The sequence below is a fragment of the Arachis duranensis genome, chromosome 6, assembly GCF_000817695.3.
Source record: "Arachis duranensis cultivar V14167 chromosome 6, aradu.V14167.gnm2.J7QH, whole genome shotgun sequence".
In the NCBI taxonomy this organism is placed as follows: Eukaryota; Viridiplantae; Streptophyta; class Magnoliopsida; order Fabales; family Fabaceae; genus Arachis; species Arachis duranensis.
Window position 1 is genome coordinate 99,114,098 of NC_029777.3, and position 17,119 is coordinate 99,131,216.

Genomic DNA, 17,119 nt, shown 5'->3' on the forward strand with positions numbered 1-17,119 from the left:
AGATTCAAATGTTTAATATTAAAAATTTTAAATACATTTTTAAAAATTTATTAAAAAATGTATTACATAATTAAAATTTAAAATTTTAAAATCTAAAATTTTTTAGATAATTTTAAATTAATATTACAATATTTTAATTAAACATCTATAATTTGTAAGATATGTCAGTGTTCATAATACTAACATAAATAATAGAGTTTTATCAAAAAAAAATTCAAAAAACCAGTAAAAAGAGAAAAGAGTTTGAGACAAAAAAGAGGTGTCATGAAGGGTATTTTTCTCTTCTTTTTCTTTTTTATTTTTCCCCTCTTACTTATAAATTGGATTTTCTCTTTTTTTAGTCATGTATTATAAATTTGGTTATCTACTAGTTTAATTTAAAAAGAAAAATAAAAAAATCCAAGATCTTTTCTTCCAGATATTTATCAATTTTTGACCGTATTAGTGTTGTGTTTTTCATGTTTTTGTTGGCTTAGCACACAGCCCACGGCTCTTTTTTTCGATATGATTTCCATTTGTAAGTAACCCAGCGTTATAGAGATTGTGGGTGACTAACAAGATTGTGACAACGTAAAGCTGGAGTTAGGTGGGAGATAAAATCGGACCGTCCAATTTCAAATTGGGAGAAAGGGAGGCAAGTCGGACGGTCCGATTTGTTGGTGGGTGGGTTTGTATTACATATAATCGGATGGACCGATTTGTTGCTAGTTGAATCCAATGGGACACAAATCGGTGGCAGAGATTTGTGGGTGAAAAAAATTTTTAATCCCGTGGCACCTAAATCGGACCCACCAATTTATTGTCGGATAAATCAGATGTAACGAAATTGGTGGCAGCGATGATGATGATAATAATAATAATAATAATAATAATAATAATAATAATAATAATAATAATAATAATAATAAAATTAATTTTTAAATTTATTTACAGATCTCATTCATTAACATATTATTTAATAATAATCATGATAAACTCAAATCAAATAAAAAATCTAACATTCATTAACTATTCATACAAGCTTTACAAGGATAAACACTAACTAATTAACTCTACTTCATTCTTTATGTTTAACACCTAACAGTAACCATATCATACATATATATTTGATGAATCTCTACTTAGTACTATAATAATATATATTGCTATTAAAAACAATAAAATAATTTTTATCACTACTATTATTTATTTACTAAATCAAAATATTATAAAATAGAAATTTACATAATTTTTGGCATTGTTTCCAATTTTTTTTGTGTTTTTGGTGGTCCAATAATGGTGGTGGGGTTAGGGATCAGAGAGGAAAAGAGATGATGGAGTTGGGGAACAAAGAGAAAGAGAGATGAGAGTAAAAGTGAAAGGGAAAGCAGAAGGGAAGCTAATACGCATGCGGTACTAAGCTACATGTTCGCCACGTGGCAGCACGCCTCAAATCGGACCCACCGATTTGCTGTCCGTCTGATTACTGAAATTGAACCGTTCGATTTCAGTGTCACAATTCGGTCCGTCCGATTTTAGTTCAGCAACCATTGCAACTCGGTGATACACCCAGATCTCCCATAACCCTGTTATACACGATCTCTACTTCCATATCAAAATTAAAAAAACTCCACAGCCCACATAAGATTCAATTTTTGGTGCTCAAATTTTTATTTTGCTCTCAGAGTAACATTTGATGAGTCACATATCTAATGGTGGATCAATAATTAGTCATCATTAGGAACCATTTTTTGTGCCACCATAGACTTGGCCAAGTTAGAATGTTCTTCAAAGCCCTATAGTCACGGTTCAAAACAAGCCATGTTGACTCTTAGAAAAATAGTCCTATAACAAGTCTAACATATTTAAATATAATTAAATAAAAAAGTTACAAATATTTTTAATAAATTTATAAGTTTTAGAGAGAATAATTACATATTTTAAAAAAAAATAAAATAAATAAATATAATTAAATTCTATATATGATATATGGAACATATAATATCTAACAACTCAACAAGGAATAAGAGCTTAGTGTAGACAATTATTCTTAAATAGAAAATTTACATATTTGAATATATGTTCTGAAATTTTTTTTAAGAAAACAGAGTAAATTTTATAACTTAATGACTAGATAATACATCTATAATTTACATGAGATTATATAATCAGTATTATTGAAATATATTCTATTTGAAAAATAATAATATATACAAATAAATAAATTAATAAAAAAATTCTCAGTATATTTGTGTGTGTGATTAGTGTTAGGGAAAAAAAAAAGAAGTGTGACCACAATTTTATTTACTGCATATCTTTTTCTATTTTATTTTATTTTATTTTATTTTATTTTTTGAGGTATTACATTCTTCTTTTTTTAGAAATTCGGTCCTCAAATTTGAAACTGTTATTAACTTCACCAAATACCAGTCACTTGTATTACATGCAATTAGACATTGAAACAATAGATTATGAATTGAGAATAAGAGAAGACAATAACATCGAGACAACTTTAATCAAAATAGATATCGTCACTATTTTGCATATAATCATTAACAAAAAAAAAAATCAGGACAATCAGAAAGTTAAAAGGGTCACGATGAATACACTAGCACCACCAGCGAAATCATTTCAATGACAATCATCTTCGGACCCAAAATAAAACCTTGTTATGATATTTTGCCCATTCATAACATAGTAATTCGACTTAATACGACAAAAGCTCTCAATACAAAATATCCCTTTTAGTTAAAGGAATAAATAAATTTAAATAGCTAACATAAGACTCAAATTGTATCTCCAAACTATTTGAAAATCATATGCTATAAAAACTTGTAAACATTGGTATAAATTTTCTATTAAAGATCAAAATACTTGTTACTTATCATAAAAGCTTTCTCATCGCCATACCTCTGATAATTCTTTTGAAAATACTTTTCTAATATCAAAACTTATTAATTAGTTAGGAGATATGGCCTAGAAAAATAATTATAATACCAAAGATAGCTTCTTATGTATTTATTTAGAAGGACACAATCTTTTATAATCAAGAAGAGAAAGAAAATTTAAGGTTTACAGTCTTTAATATTATAGACCAAAATTGGAAGCAACAAGTCAACAACTCAAAAGACAAAGTAAATAAAATACTTACAACAATTATAAATCAAAACCACCGGCAACAAGACAAAGGCCACAACATTGAAAGTATCTCCATTGAAGTTATTATGATAAGGTGAATTATATGGTAAAGATGTAAGTTTACAAATTTTTTTTTATGGGATGAAAGAGAGATTGAAAAAGGTAGGACCACACTTTGAATAATAATAAAATAATAAAAAATAACTATAAAAGAAATTTATTTTCTCTCTCTGTATTACTCGATCTGTATAGTAGAGTGCCCCGAATGATAAAAGCTTTCGAAATATTAATGAAATTAAAAATTGTGATTTTTCTAATCTAATGTATCTAAAACACTAACTTGTAATCAATTTAGATGGGACCAACTACATGTTATATAGATAGTCCATAAACTTCCAATAAATTAAACCATAAAATTTACAAATTCAGAAAATCTTGGATTATATCTCACAATAATAGAACATTGTAAAAAAAATCAACACGAGGAGTCTAGCCCTTTTTTTTTTCACCCAAACATATTAAAGTGGATTTTGATAACTAATAATAAAAAAACTCATTTAAAAAAAGGATGAAAAGTTACTCTCTACCATCCAAGAATTCACATATGTCATATATAAGAAATTACAAACTCCCAGTACATGAAAACAAGTTTTTTTTTCTCTCACTAGGTTTTCACTTTTCACAGTTTAAAAAAAAAAAAACACAAGTTCCCAACTCAAACAAATTTGTTAATCTTACAAATTATGCAATGATTAAACAAATGAGAAGGTAGAACTTTTCTGTACAAATTTCAATTGGCCTAATACACTTGTAATGAACTTTTAAAACGTGTCTTCTAAACAACAAAATACAACAAGTATAGAACTTGAATGTTCAATCTAGTTATCATCCAAATGTCAATTCAACTAGAAAAATATCAATGACTATGAAACAAAAACAAAACTTTTTCAAAGAAACTCATCATATGAATTTAGTCCCTCTAAAATTAATTATCGATCATCCATATTATAATTAGCCAACATATTCAACATTTATTCAACCAAAAACCAAATAAACACGCATTTCAATCGGATTGCAACAATGAACAGTAGAACATAATTTAAAAGAACATAACAATTTAATGTTTTAAGGTAGAGAAAAGTGGTGTTAAATATAAATTCTTAATCTATACCGCTACTCAAAACATTCCATTTCTATAGAAAAAATTCCTTAAACTTTAAATCTATTAAAGAATAAGTCGAGATTGGGTACAAATGAAAAGGATAAGATTGGCAAGAAATGACACAGGACACATGATGACAATAACCAGAAGATAATAATGACATAAAGGACAAGGAGGACATTCTTATAGGTGGTGCGAAATTTATCACCCACAAACTAATCGGCAAGTGCACCGAGATGTACCAAGTAATATTTCAGGTGAGTGAGAGTCGATCCCACGAGGATTGATGAACCAAGCAATAATGGTTGAGTGATTCACTTAGTTAGACAAGCAGAAAATAGTATTTTGAGAGTTCAAAAGCATTAACTGTAAATGCAAAAAATTAGAAAGTAAACAGTAAATTGGTGTGAATAATATGGGAGAAAACATTTAAGGTTTCAAAGATTTATTTTTCAAATTAGCTTTTCTTACCAACTATTTTAATCATACAATATTCAATTCATGACAAACTATATGTGACTAAATCATAATTCCTTAGACCTTTTTAGTCTCTTCTAACCTTCATCAACCGCAAATTCCTTGGTCACTTGATTCCGATTAGAGGGTTAAGTTCAAAACTAGTTTATGTGCCACAAAAATTCTAATTATCCAAATATAAGAAATGATACGTGCTTCAAATGTTCGTGATATGAAGAGTTTAAGTGCTATTTAGAAGATATTAGTTTACATTTTTAGAATATTTTAATTTAATACATTTTGATTTTGTTTATTTAATTACTAGATTAGGCCTTATGTTTATGGGCTTTAGGGTTTTTTTGTTTTAACATAATAAGAGGTTATAAATACCTCCTTAGCTATTGTAGTCGTAGAATAGAATTTTTAGAGGTTTCAAAACCCCTTTTTGGTTTCGTGATGAAACTATGGTGTACACAATTGAGATTGAGGAGTCCCTCTCTTGTTGCATCGGGGAATTGGATAGAAAGTTGAGGAGTCCTTTCGATTCAATTTTCAAACTATGGCGTTGACAAGTTAGGTTGAGGAGTCCCTTTCTTGTTGTGTCAAGAAATTGGATAAAAAGTAAAGTGATTCTCTTTGTATTCAATTTCAATCTATCCTTTTTATTTCTATTTCAATTTTAATGTATCTTTTTATTCAGTTTGAATACTTATCTTTTATTTCGTATCATTTTTCTCCTCCTCTTCAAAAAAGATTCATCCTCGAATCTTGTAGGTAGAATAAAATAGTATATGAAAAGGACAATAATTACAAAGAAGATAATTAAATAAACAAAATCAAAATACATTAAATTAAAATATTCTAAAAATATAAACTAATATCTTCTAAATAACACTTGAACTCTTCATATCACGAACATTTGAAGCACGTATCAAGAGGATTATATGTCACGTATCTCGTTAAATCCAGATAGTTAGATATTTAGGAGAAATTATTTTCAAGCTATTGTTCAAGTAAATAGCTTTTCCAAGGTTTACAAGAACTCAAATAGAATAACGGTCATACTTTGGTTTTACCCAAATTCATAAGATGAAGAACGAAAATAAATTCTTGAAATTGAAATCAAAATAGTAATTAAAATAGAAGAATAACAGTATCAATCCATACAATAAACAGAGCTTCTAACCTTAACAGTGGAAGTTTAGTTGCTCATGACTCAGAGAGAAAAACCAAGATTCTAAAAAATTATAAAGTGTGGAATGAGGTAGGAGAGAAGAGAAGAGCCCGAAGGGCTGATTCTTTTCCCTTTTATATTTAATCCTAATTAACGTAAAATATATTTTCTAAAACTAAATAATATCGTTTTTCCTATTTATAATTAAAATAAAAGTTTTAATCAAAATAAATAATGATTCTTCGTAGCCTTCATCAATGAGGACATAGGGACCATTGCAAGAGCTTGAACTGGCGCCTAACTTCACTAGTGTAAAGTTAGACTTGGCCTTGGCAGCATGATTTGTAAGCGCAAGCCCTTCTTCTAGCGCCTAATTTGGGAAAAGCCAAGTTTGGCGCCAATATGGCCGAACAGGTTGAAGAAGAAGTATATACTACTATATATCGTTGGAAATATCTGGAAGTTAGCTTTCCAATGTCACTGAAATCACGTCAATTGGACCTCTATAACTCAAGTTATGTCTTTTAGAGTGCAAGGAGGTTAGGATTGATAGCATCATCCACTTTCTTCCTCTTCTTCTGTAAAACTCCGTCAGATCCATCCGAATATTTTTTGAAATAAACAAAATTGCATACAACTCAAAGTAACATTCATAATGGCTAAAAAGTATTTAAATCTTGATTAAACTTAATAATTCAAATGCAAATTCACTAGAAAAAGATAGGAAAGATGCTCATGCATCAATAGGCCTCTGATAGTGCCACAATTTGTACAAATAGGCACGTTTCTATTTATACAATTGTGATCCTACCCTATAATACTTGCTCCATATTGCACAAGTTAACCTAAAGCACTAATACCACTTTGTCATGGTTCAAAATGAGGCATGACTGGCGCTTAGAGAAATAGCTCCCTAGCAAGCTTAACAAATTCGAATATAGTTAAATAAGAAGGTTACATATATTTTTAATAAAGTAGCATGAAAATGAAGTACTGAGATTATATATGTTAGCAATGGATAAATGTGCCACGATTAATGAATGTGGGTTTTAGAATGGGTTAATATAAACTTGGAGTTACTCTTGGCGGAGAACACCTAGAGGATGGGAAGAAGATTGTCTACAAGAACTTCTCTCAATCCTTATTCGAGTCGGAGTAAGGAGCAGAGAGGAAGATAAATTGGTGTGGAAACATAGTAAGGGAGAAGAATACTTGGTGAGTTATTTTCTACATGTTATATATAAGAACAAAGAGCAAATGGAAGAGCCCAACATATATAATTGCACAAAGACTCTTTGAAAAAGAATAGTACCACCAAAAATAGAATTCCTACCATAGTTCGTGATCCTAGAAAAATTGAACACAAGAGAAAATCTTGTGTATTATGTTCGAAGAATGTAGAAACCGTTCGCTACTTGTTTTTTACTTGTAAAATTGCTTATGTATGTATTATGGGGTGGTATTTTGGATATGGTGGGATTTTAAATAGCTCTAACCTGAAAATGCAAAATAATATTTTGAATGTTGGATTTGATGCAAAGTATTGAGAGAAGATAAGGAGGACTACCTCATCTTTTTTTTCTCGATCATTTGTGGTATCTCGAGGTGTTGAAATAATTAAATTTTCAGGAATGAGGTGGCTGATACGCAGAAAATTCTTCATCAGATTATTACTTACAAGGATGAATGGCAATGAGAAAGAGCGGAGAGGAATTAATGGTACCATGTAAGAAAATTATAATTTTCTAATTTATTTCTGAGCAATACATATAGTTTATCATAATCACATTGGTTATTTCATATTATATGACTTATATAAGTGATCTCATTTATTGTTATAAATGCTCATGAAATAAGTCATTATTAGTTTTAATTTGAAATTAAATGAGAAATAAAACCAGAGATGCTATCTTATTTAGAGTTTAATGGGTGTCACACTCAAATATAAATAGTGACTTCAGGATTTTGGTCCCCAACATATCAAAGCCGCCTCTATAGTCATTTTCCCATCAGAAGAGTTGCGATTCAACCCTGTTAGAGATATAGAAGGCTTTGGTTGAGAAATATCAAAGAAACAAACATTTTTCAATCGTGTTCACGAATTCATGTACACTTCCGCTCTCCTTCTCAATGGTTTAATAAGGATGGTCTTGGGGTTAAGGGATTCTAAGAATTTTCAACAAGTGATATCAGAGCCATCCATGATTGAATTATTGAGAAATAACAAATTTATTAAAATCAAAGTTTGTGATTATAATTTATATATATGTATTTCCCATAAACAAATTAGAAAATTAATAATTTTCCAATAATCTCCCACTTGGGCTATACATATATTCTTTCTTGAGATAATATTTAGGTGAGTATTATATCATTTTATGATATGTCGTTTCCGTGGGAGTGTGCATATAAATGTTATTTTTCTTATTATTTTAACAATCTGGTCAATCTCATATATCAATTATGGAATTACCGTATCTTTTATCACATTAGTCGTGACGAAACCACGACGATTACCATACTAATATACTCAACGACATAGATCAAATTTGGATGAGAAAATTAAAAAATTACATGCGAAAATTATCTCATGCATGCCTATTTTCAACTGGTCCAACTTTAATAAACTTTATGAGATCATGAGTCAAAGTAAAACAAAATGAATACTTTTTTCTGTAGAAATATCTATATAAGTAAATTTGTCTGAACCACATGAGTATCCAAATGCACACTCCCATTGAAACGAGATATCATAAAATGATATGACACCCACCTGAATAGTATCCACATCAAAGACCTTGGATATTTATTTCTTATTAAACAAATATGCATATATTTATGGCGTTTGTGCTAATATGCATAATAGACACTTAAACACTCTAAACTCTTTTGTAAAAGAATTTAAAATATTAGACTGCTAACACATTGTCACAAAATAACTCAAATGGTCTTTTAAATATATATCTATAATTTGTGACACGTGTTTGTAGTCACTTAATTGGATGGCTTCAAAAGATGTTTTATATTCAAGTGCTTTAGTAGAAAGAATAATAAGTATATTCTCAATACTTTTCCAAAGAAATCTTCCAATGAGCATATGAATATACCGACAATGGATCAAAATTGTTTTGACATCCAACAAAGTCATAATCTGAATACCAAATATCTCTAACTTTAGTTTCTGACTTCATATGTGTGAACATATAATGTTTTGTTATAAAAAACTTGTTTGTCTACTATTTAGTGATCTATTCTTAATTAACTCAAATATCTGTCAAAGATACTAATAAAGTACACAATAATTATAAGTGTACAAATTCGTTATCCATCAGACTACTGTTGAAGCATAATAAATTTGATGCACTTTTGAGATTTATAACTTTCTTCAAGTACCTAATGAGACTATACGTGTCTCCCTTAGAATTGAATATATAACCTTATTTACAATTCTGTATGCCGCTGACATACAAGAATAGTGAAAATATACTTACTCCCACTGAACTGATATAAGTTATCAACCATGTTTATCTCAAAATGCCATATAGATAATAATTTGATGAAATATAAGTTATTAATGATAGAAAGTCTTTCTTTTTTAATGATTTAACATGGATGGTCTTAGGTTTAAAGAATTCTAAAATTTTTAACAAGTGGTATCAGAGCCATCCATGATTGAATTATTGAGAAATAACAAATTTATTTAAAAAAATTTGTGATTATAATTGATATATATGTATTTTTCATAAATAAATTAAAAAATTAATAATTTTCTAACATACCACACGAAAAATACATAGGATGCTTGATGTGAAATTTTGTTCATACACTGTCATTGTTGAATTTGTGGATATAGGAGTTATATTTTATTGCCTTTTCTTTGTTTATGTAAGAATGTGTTGCACTTGTTTGAACTTGCACTCACTTCTTGGACTAAGAATCATGTGAGTTTCACTGATAAAAAAAAGAAAAAAAATGTGTACAAAAAGAAAAATGCACAAAAAAATGGTATAAACAATTAAACATCCTTTTTCTAGTGATAGATTTGCAGGACGTTTGACTATTTATCATAACTATATATAGTTTAGATTTTATTTTCTCACTTATATTATAAACCATTACTTTGGATATACATCATGTTTGTGCTAATTACAAATGTTTTGGTGTTCTAAGTTAATACTTACAACGATGATGCTAGAAGTAAAAGTCAGATGGGAAATAACAAAGGACAAAGAAGTAAATATTTAGATTATTCATAATTTCAAGGGAAAAATACGCTAGTTTGTTCTATTGACAGATGTTACAATTTTTTTAATAAAGATGTTATAATTTGTTAGGGGAAAGATTAATGTAACATATAAAATAGTGTTAGGTAGATGAATATAATTATGAAAAATTAGAATGTTAAGAGAAAAGGACAAATAACAAGTAAGTCTCTTAAAAAATTTAATTACAAAACATCCCTGACTTTTACAAACGGCAGACAGATACATCCTTCCGTCCATTTGCCTCTCCAAAAGCAAACAAAGATGGGTGAAGTGGCGCCAATGTGTCTGTTATGGAGCGATGTGTCCGTTACAACACCAACATGGCATGTACTCAAAAAGATAGGGGACAAATAGGACCTTGTGTTTAGAAAAACAAAATCGTTTTGTTGAGCTACCTTATTTCCTATAAACCTCTTTCAGAGTTGAAGATATTACAGGATTCCCTAATTTCTTCCCTCTAAAAACTCAAGCGTCATCAAGGAATCATCTATTGAAGTCTTGCATACAGTTGCGAAGGTTATATCTTAGGGCGCAGGTAGCCATTCTGGTGTTGCAATTTTAGTCTTCCAACAAGGTACGTACCTCTTGGTGCTGAATATGACTTCTATGTGTATATGTGTTATTATTTTTCGCATGTGAATGTTTGGTTTGCAATGAGACCACAATGTTAGCATTTTTTTTAAATTTTGTACAAAGATGATGTCTTATTCGTTTCTACTATAGTATTATTTAAAAGTTGCAATATATTGTGCATTTACTGTAGATGGCAGAGACATTCGTGATGCCTATGTTCCACCATTGGGGTAATTTTGTTAGGAATAATAGTGGAAAGCTAGTGTATATCAACGGTAAGGTTGAGAAGTTTCCTGAGCTCAACATAGACTTCATAAACTTTGGTGATCTAGTGAAGATGTTCGAAGGCTTAGGGTACAGGGAGTATAAGGTCGTGTATTGGTATGATAGTATTACTAGTGACATTGAGTCTGGTCTTTAGCTATTAGCAGAGGATGCTGGAATCCATGAATTGTGTGAGAATAAGATCAGGAACCTAGATACTAATGAGTTCTACATTTATTTTAATCACCCTATAGATAAACTAGTATATGTAGATGATGTAGGTAGGGATAATGTGAAAACTATAAACCTAGATAACATATGTACTAACTTGAACACATCATCCTCTGATGATAGCTACGAAAGTGCATATGATGAATATTATAAACCTCCACCTCTAGGATATCAAGGTGACACTGGTAAGGATGATGATGATGATAGTGCTGGAAAAAAAAAGGTGGCAGTAAGAAGAGAAAATTGGTTGAATCAAAGAATGGTTTGAGTCCAAGAAAGAATGTGACAAGAAAGAACCCAAGAAAATTGGTTAAATCCAATAAGTTTGATGCTAAGTTAAGCAAGAAGCAAAAGGGTAAGGTTAATGTTGTCAAAAAGAAGGATAAGTGACAGAAGAAGAAGGTGGCAAGAAAGAGCCCAAGAGAGAGTAATGGGCCTGCTATGAGTGGTGATGTTGGGCCTAGTGTGCAAGGTGGTGTTGGGCTTAGTGTATAGGCTGGTGTTGGGCCTAGTGTGCATGGAGGAGTTGGGCCTAGTGTGCAGGGTAGTACTGTTCCTAAGGGGAGGACATACAGATCAGAGGTGGTGTCATCTGATGAAAAGTATGTGTATGAGTATCAGTCTAAGGACTTGTATACACCTGTATCCTCTAAAGATGAGAGAGATAAGCAGCATTGGCCTGAGTTTAATGATGATTATGATTTTGGGGAAGGACACTTTGAATTGGGTACAAGATTTGCAACACTTGATCATTTCAAGGAAATGGTGAGGGACCTATTCATTTTTTAGGGCAGAGAACTAAAATAGATCAAGAATGATAAGGAAAGAGTCAAAGTGGGATGTAAAGTTGAGGAGTGCTATTTTCTTGTGCATGTGTCCAAGAATACTTCACTAATGTGCTTCCAAGTGAAGACATTCAAGTCTGAACATACTTGTGCCAGAGGCCTGGGAAGTAATGCTGCTGACCAACATTGGCTAAGCAAGAAGATTGAGAAGAGGTTAGCTACACAAGCTCACATGAATAGAAAAGAAGTCATTGACTTCTTCAAAGAGGGGTTTGATTTGCATCCACATGAGAAGATGGTGTATAGGGCTTTAAGGGAAGCAAGAGAGAGGATTATATAGAATGAGAAAGAATAATAGAGCAAAACTGCGGGACTATCTATTTGAGATATTGAGGAGTAATCCTAGGTCAACTGCTTTGTTGGAGGTGATTCCGATTCCACAATCTCCCCTAGTATTTGACAATGTATACATATGGTTGGATGCATGCAAGCAAGGTTTCAGAAATGGTTGTAGACCATTAATACACCTAAACAGATGCTTTTTGAAAGGCTATTTTGGGGGACAATTGCTCTCTGCCGTAGGACAAGATGTAAAGAACCACTTCTACATTGCGGTTGTTGGCTCGGAGACAAAGGATTCATGGAAATGGTTCTTGAGTTTGCTTGAAGAAGACCTAAAAAATGCATCACTTCATGGATGGAATTTTATGAGTGATCAACAAAAGGTAAGTTACTATGATTGTGTATTTATTGATTGGTTAAACAAATGTTCATATTTTAGTTATTTGTTGTCAATGTCTATACACTTGTTGCAGGGACTGAGACAAGCATTAAAAGACCTCATGCCAAATGCAACTCCCACAACTGTGTCATGCATATGTGGAAGAACTTCGTAAATCGGTTCAAGGATTTACAAATGAGAGAGAGCATATGGGAGTGTGCAAATTGTACAACTCCTTCAGAGTTTGTAGAAATGATGGAGAAACTAAAAAAGATCAACAAAGATGCTTAGACTTATCTGACTAGGTTTGATCCAATGACATGGGTAAAAGCCTACTTTAGTCACGGTTCAAAAGTAGATAGTCTGACCAACAATATGTACGAATCATGAAATGCAAAAATTGAGAAGTATCGATACAAGCCAATTCTAACTGTGTGCGAGTAGTTAAGATGTTATCTAATGAGAAGGACTAGTAAGATTTCACCTGTGCAGCAGAAGAGGCTTGACCGCATGACCAAACCAACCAATAGATGGATTGCTGAGTGGACTAGTGACCATGATAGGAAAAGGTTTCAGGTCAGTCGGAGAAACACCAAGGTTGATGTTGATCTTATAATGCACAATGCTCATGCATTGCATGGCAATTAACTAGTAATGATTAATTCATTTATCAACTTGTAATCATCATTTATCACCAATTTTTTTGTGTTAATATTACATTGTCATTCATATGCAGGGATCCCTTGCTTTCATGCAATTGCCGCTATCCACAAGAGGCATGATAAACCAAAGGATTATGCCCACAAATGACTGTGCATGGACTCATTTCATGCAACATATAGACATTGCATTTAACCAATACATTTCAAGAATTCAATCTGCTCCCCAACCAGAGGTTGTAATCTAAGTCACAATTGTATTATAAATAGCAATGTCTTAATTTTATTTTTTGTTTCACATAATACATTACTATTTGTTTACAGGGAGCATCTGAGACCCCCAGCTTGAATAACCCACCTCCACAAAGGATGAAGCAACTAATTGTTAGGCCACTAACCACCTCCACCTTTGTTCCAGCCTCTATGGTGAATCAGACTCCTCCAATCATTGGAGCTCACTTCAGGCCTCCCACTCCAACCAACACACAACTTCTATCCAGCAATGAAATTAATGCTTCTACTGGATCAAAGGTGACTAAACCAAGTCAACAAGATGGACTTAGTGCTGAGAAAATGGCCTTAGCAACTTCCGAGACTGCATCAAGACTATTCAAGTTCATTTCCACTCCTGGATTTAGGCTTCCTAGGAAGAACTAGAAGTGTAGCCCTAGGTTTATATTCTAACAAGTAGATCCTGTCTTTTTGATAAACTAGTTTACATACAGCCGCAACAATTAGTCTTTTGGTTATAGGGCTATATGTTGCCCACTTTTGGATTAAGGACTTATCATACTCTATTTTTCTGTGTTTCTAATGTTGGTACAGGGCTATATGTTGCCCACTTTTGGGGTCACCTTGTGCACAAGATGTTGACATTTGGTTACTAGATGAAGTTGTTAATGTTACATATTATTGTTAGTTATTACTGGATTGTTTTTCATGGATTGCAAGAATTGGAGTATAACATTTTCTATTTTTTGACACAACCAATCTTTTCCAAACAACCAACACAACTATTTCATTTAATAAAATCATATTTACACTGTTAGGTGATACAACTATTTCAGCAACAGGTGTAAGAACCGCAATTAATCAACCGGTTAATTAAGTAATTATATTGCCCAAATTCGATTCCAAAAAGTTAGAGCGAGAATTTGAGGTTTTAAATATCATTTTTTGACTTAGTGAGTCTTTTGAGTCAGAAAATGTGTTTTCTACAAAAAAAATCGTGAAAAACTGCGAACCGGCAGTTGAACCGGTTAAATCGGTTCAAGTCTGCCCAGTACCGCACGTGAAAAGTAAAAAATCATTGAAAACCTTAGGAAAATATTAGAAGTTAAAAACCGGGCGTTAATTTTAAAGGTTTGGCCCGAAGTTGGGCCAAATGGGCTAAAAACGCTAACGGGTTGGACCGGGCCCAAGTTGGGCCCAAGCCCAATATATATAAATATTAAGTGAATCCTTTTCTCCTTCATTAAACACACACACATCAGAATTGAGAGAGGGAGAGGAGAGGAGATTGAGCACTATTCACCTTAACCTTCCGAAGCTCATATCTTGAGCTAGAGAGCTCCGATCGCCACATCGTTTGCGCCTACGCGTTCCTTGTGAAGAGCTCTGCAAAGCCCATATAAGAAATTGGAGAGGTAACCACGAAATCTTTTCTATTATTCTCTCCAAAATTTCGATTCTTAGGGTTTGTGATTAAATGAGTTTTTGTGATTTTGGGATGTTTAGGTTTGCTCTAATCCTTACTTAGCCTTGGGTTTTGACATCCAAATCAGTTGGAAAAGGTAAGAGCCATTAAACCCTTATGAATTTATGTTTAATTGAAACCCTAGGTTGATTTGAGGTGATTTATATGTATATAGTTTTATTATTGTGGCTTTGGGAGCTTTTGGAACTTAATTGTGCTTAGTGGAGTGGAAGTGAAAGCTTGGATTTTGATTGAAAGCTTTTTGGTGCATATAGGGAATCGGTCAAGGTATAGTTTTGATTTCCTCTATGTAGTATATAATATTCATGGACACTTAGCCTAGTGACCCATAGGATAAATTAGAAAATTGTAAGTTGTTGATGGTTGTTTGTGATGGTGAGATATAATGAATTGATGTGTTGTTGTGATTAAATGATAAATATAAAATATAATGGATTTGGATGGATGAATATTGTTAATTATGAATAGGAGGCATGGTTGAGAAGATGATGAGAATTGGTAGTGAGATAATGATGATTGGTGGATATGTTGTATATGTGATAATTGAGGTTGGAAATAATGACATGTAAACGAAATTATGGTATGTTTGGTGTGATGTGAATTAAAAGGTAAATTTTGATGAAAAAGAGAGTTTGGAATGGTTTTTTATTGTTTTGGTTGGTTTGAGATATGATAGTTGGGAAAATTGGTCATTTGGAAATTTTTTGTAAAAATAGATTTTCGGTGAATTTTGTTCGATCATAACTTTTGGCTCAGTTTTCAAAACTGATTGAATTTATTTAGAATTAAAGATCTTTGAAAACCCTTTAAATTGATATAAAGTTTGCAAAATTTGGAATTTTGTACAGGAAGTTATGATCATTCAAAGTTGGTGTTAAAAATATGAAATTCTGCAAGGTTACAGAATTTCATTATTTCTGATATGTGCGGGCGCACACCCTTGTGCGGATGCACAACCTACAAGAATTTTGATCTGTGCGGACGCACATACCTGTGCGCACGCACAGGCAAGGAAGTACGTTCTGTTTGCAGCGCTAGCACAGCTTGTGCGCACGCATATCTAAGGAAGAATTTCAACCTCTGCGGACGCACAGGCTTGTGCGGACGCACACGTTAAGGCCATTCTATTAAGGGTGCTAGCACAAGTTGTGTGAGTGAACAGATTCTGTAAGTTTTGCCCGTGTGCGTACGCACACCTTTTAAAATTTCCGGGATGTGCGCACGCACAGACCCCTGTGCGGCCGCACACGTCCTGTTTCTCAAATTTACTTGTTTTCAACTATTTTACCTTTCCAACAAGGTTGTAAGCTTCTATAACACCATTTTAAGACTTTTGGGCCTAGTTTTGAGTATTAGAACAGGGGATATAACTTAAAGGTTCTAGTATATGATTTTATAATAAATTAGAAAATGGAGGCCTAAGTTTCTGGCGTGCTGAGAATGCTTGATGTTAGGTGAAGGATGCTTAATATATGAGATGAGGAATGATGAACTTTTGATATTTGAAAACTGAGTTATGAATGGACAGTGGTTGAGATGAGTCGGGGACTCGGATTGAGATGATGGATCTCTGTATACTGGAAATGCTTTTTGAAAACCACTTAAATAATGTTTTTACTGAGATTATGAGACGCTATGCGCCCGGCAGGGACGGTGGTTAATCTCGCCTGTCGAGGTAGCGGCGGTGGCGTAAGGACGATGGTTAATCCCGCTTACGTTGAGATGTGAGGTCTGAGGCAAGAGTATCCCACTCGAATCACTTCGGATCTATAGAGCGTGCAGGCGCCGGTACCTGGACAGTGATCCGGGCACTATATCTCAGGAGTTCCCATATGAGAAATCCGAAGGGCGACGTCTCTATGGAGATGTGTCGGGTTGGCAGTTGAACCGACAATGTGATATCACAGCCAGTAAAGCATGCATTCATCATATGCATTTTCTATCTATTTGTATGCTTTGTTTGCTTGTAATGGCTTGCCTAATTGAATAACATGC

The 17,119-nt window shown here is 32.5% G+C and overlaps 1 protein-coding gene across 1 annotated transcript; it reads left to right on the forward strand.

Annotated features, from left to right (window-relative positions):
• Nucleotides 1–11,804: 11,804 nt before the first annotated feature.
• LOC127739766 (uncharacterized) lies at nt 11,805–14,293 on the forward strand. Its single transcript, XM_052251292.1, has 4 exons — nt 11,805–12,752; nt 12,843–13,324; nt 13,485–13,643; nt 13,732–14,293. The coding sequence occupies exons 2-4, from the start codon at nt 13,208–13,210 to the stop codon at nt 14,062–14,064; spliced, it is 609 nt and encodes a 202-aa protein (XP_052107252.1). The 5' UTR covers nt 11,805–12,752; nt 12,843–13,207; the 3' UTR covers nt 14,065–14,293.
• Nucleotides 14,294–17,119: the final 2,826 nt, after the last annotated feature.

Coding starts and splice junctions, on each gene's coding strand:
- LOC127739766 (XM_052251292.1), top strand. CDS start 13,208: ATGAGAAGGACTAGTAAGATTTCACCTGTGCAGCAGAAGAGGCTTGAC. Junction 13,325..13,484: donor ATGATAGGAAAAGGTTTCAG/GTCAGTCGGAGA, acceptor ATTCATATGCAG/GGATCCCTTGCTTTCATGCA. Junction 13,644..13,731: donor AATCTGCTCCCCAACCAGAG/GTTGTAATCTAA, acceptor ATTTGTTTACAG/GGAGCATCTGAGACCCCCAG.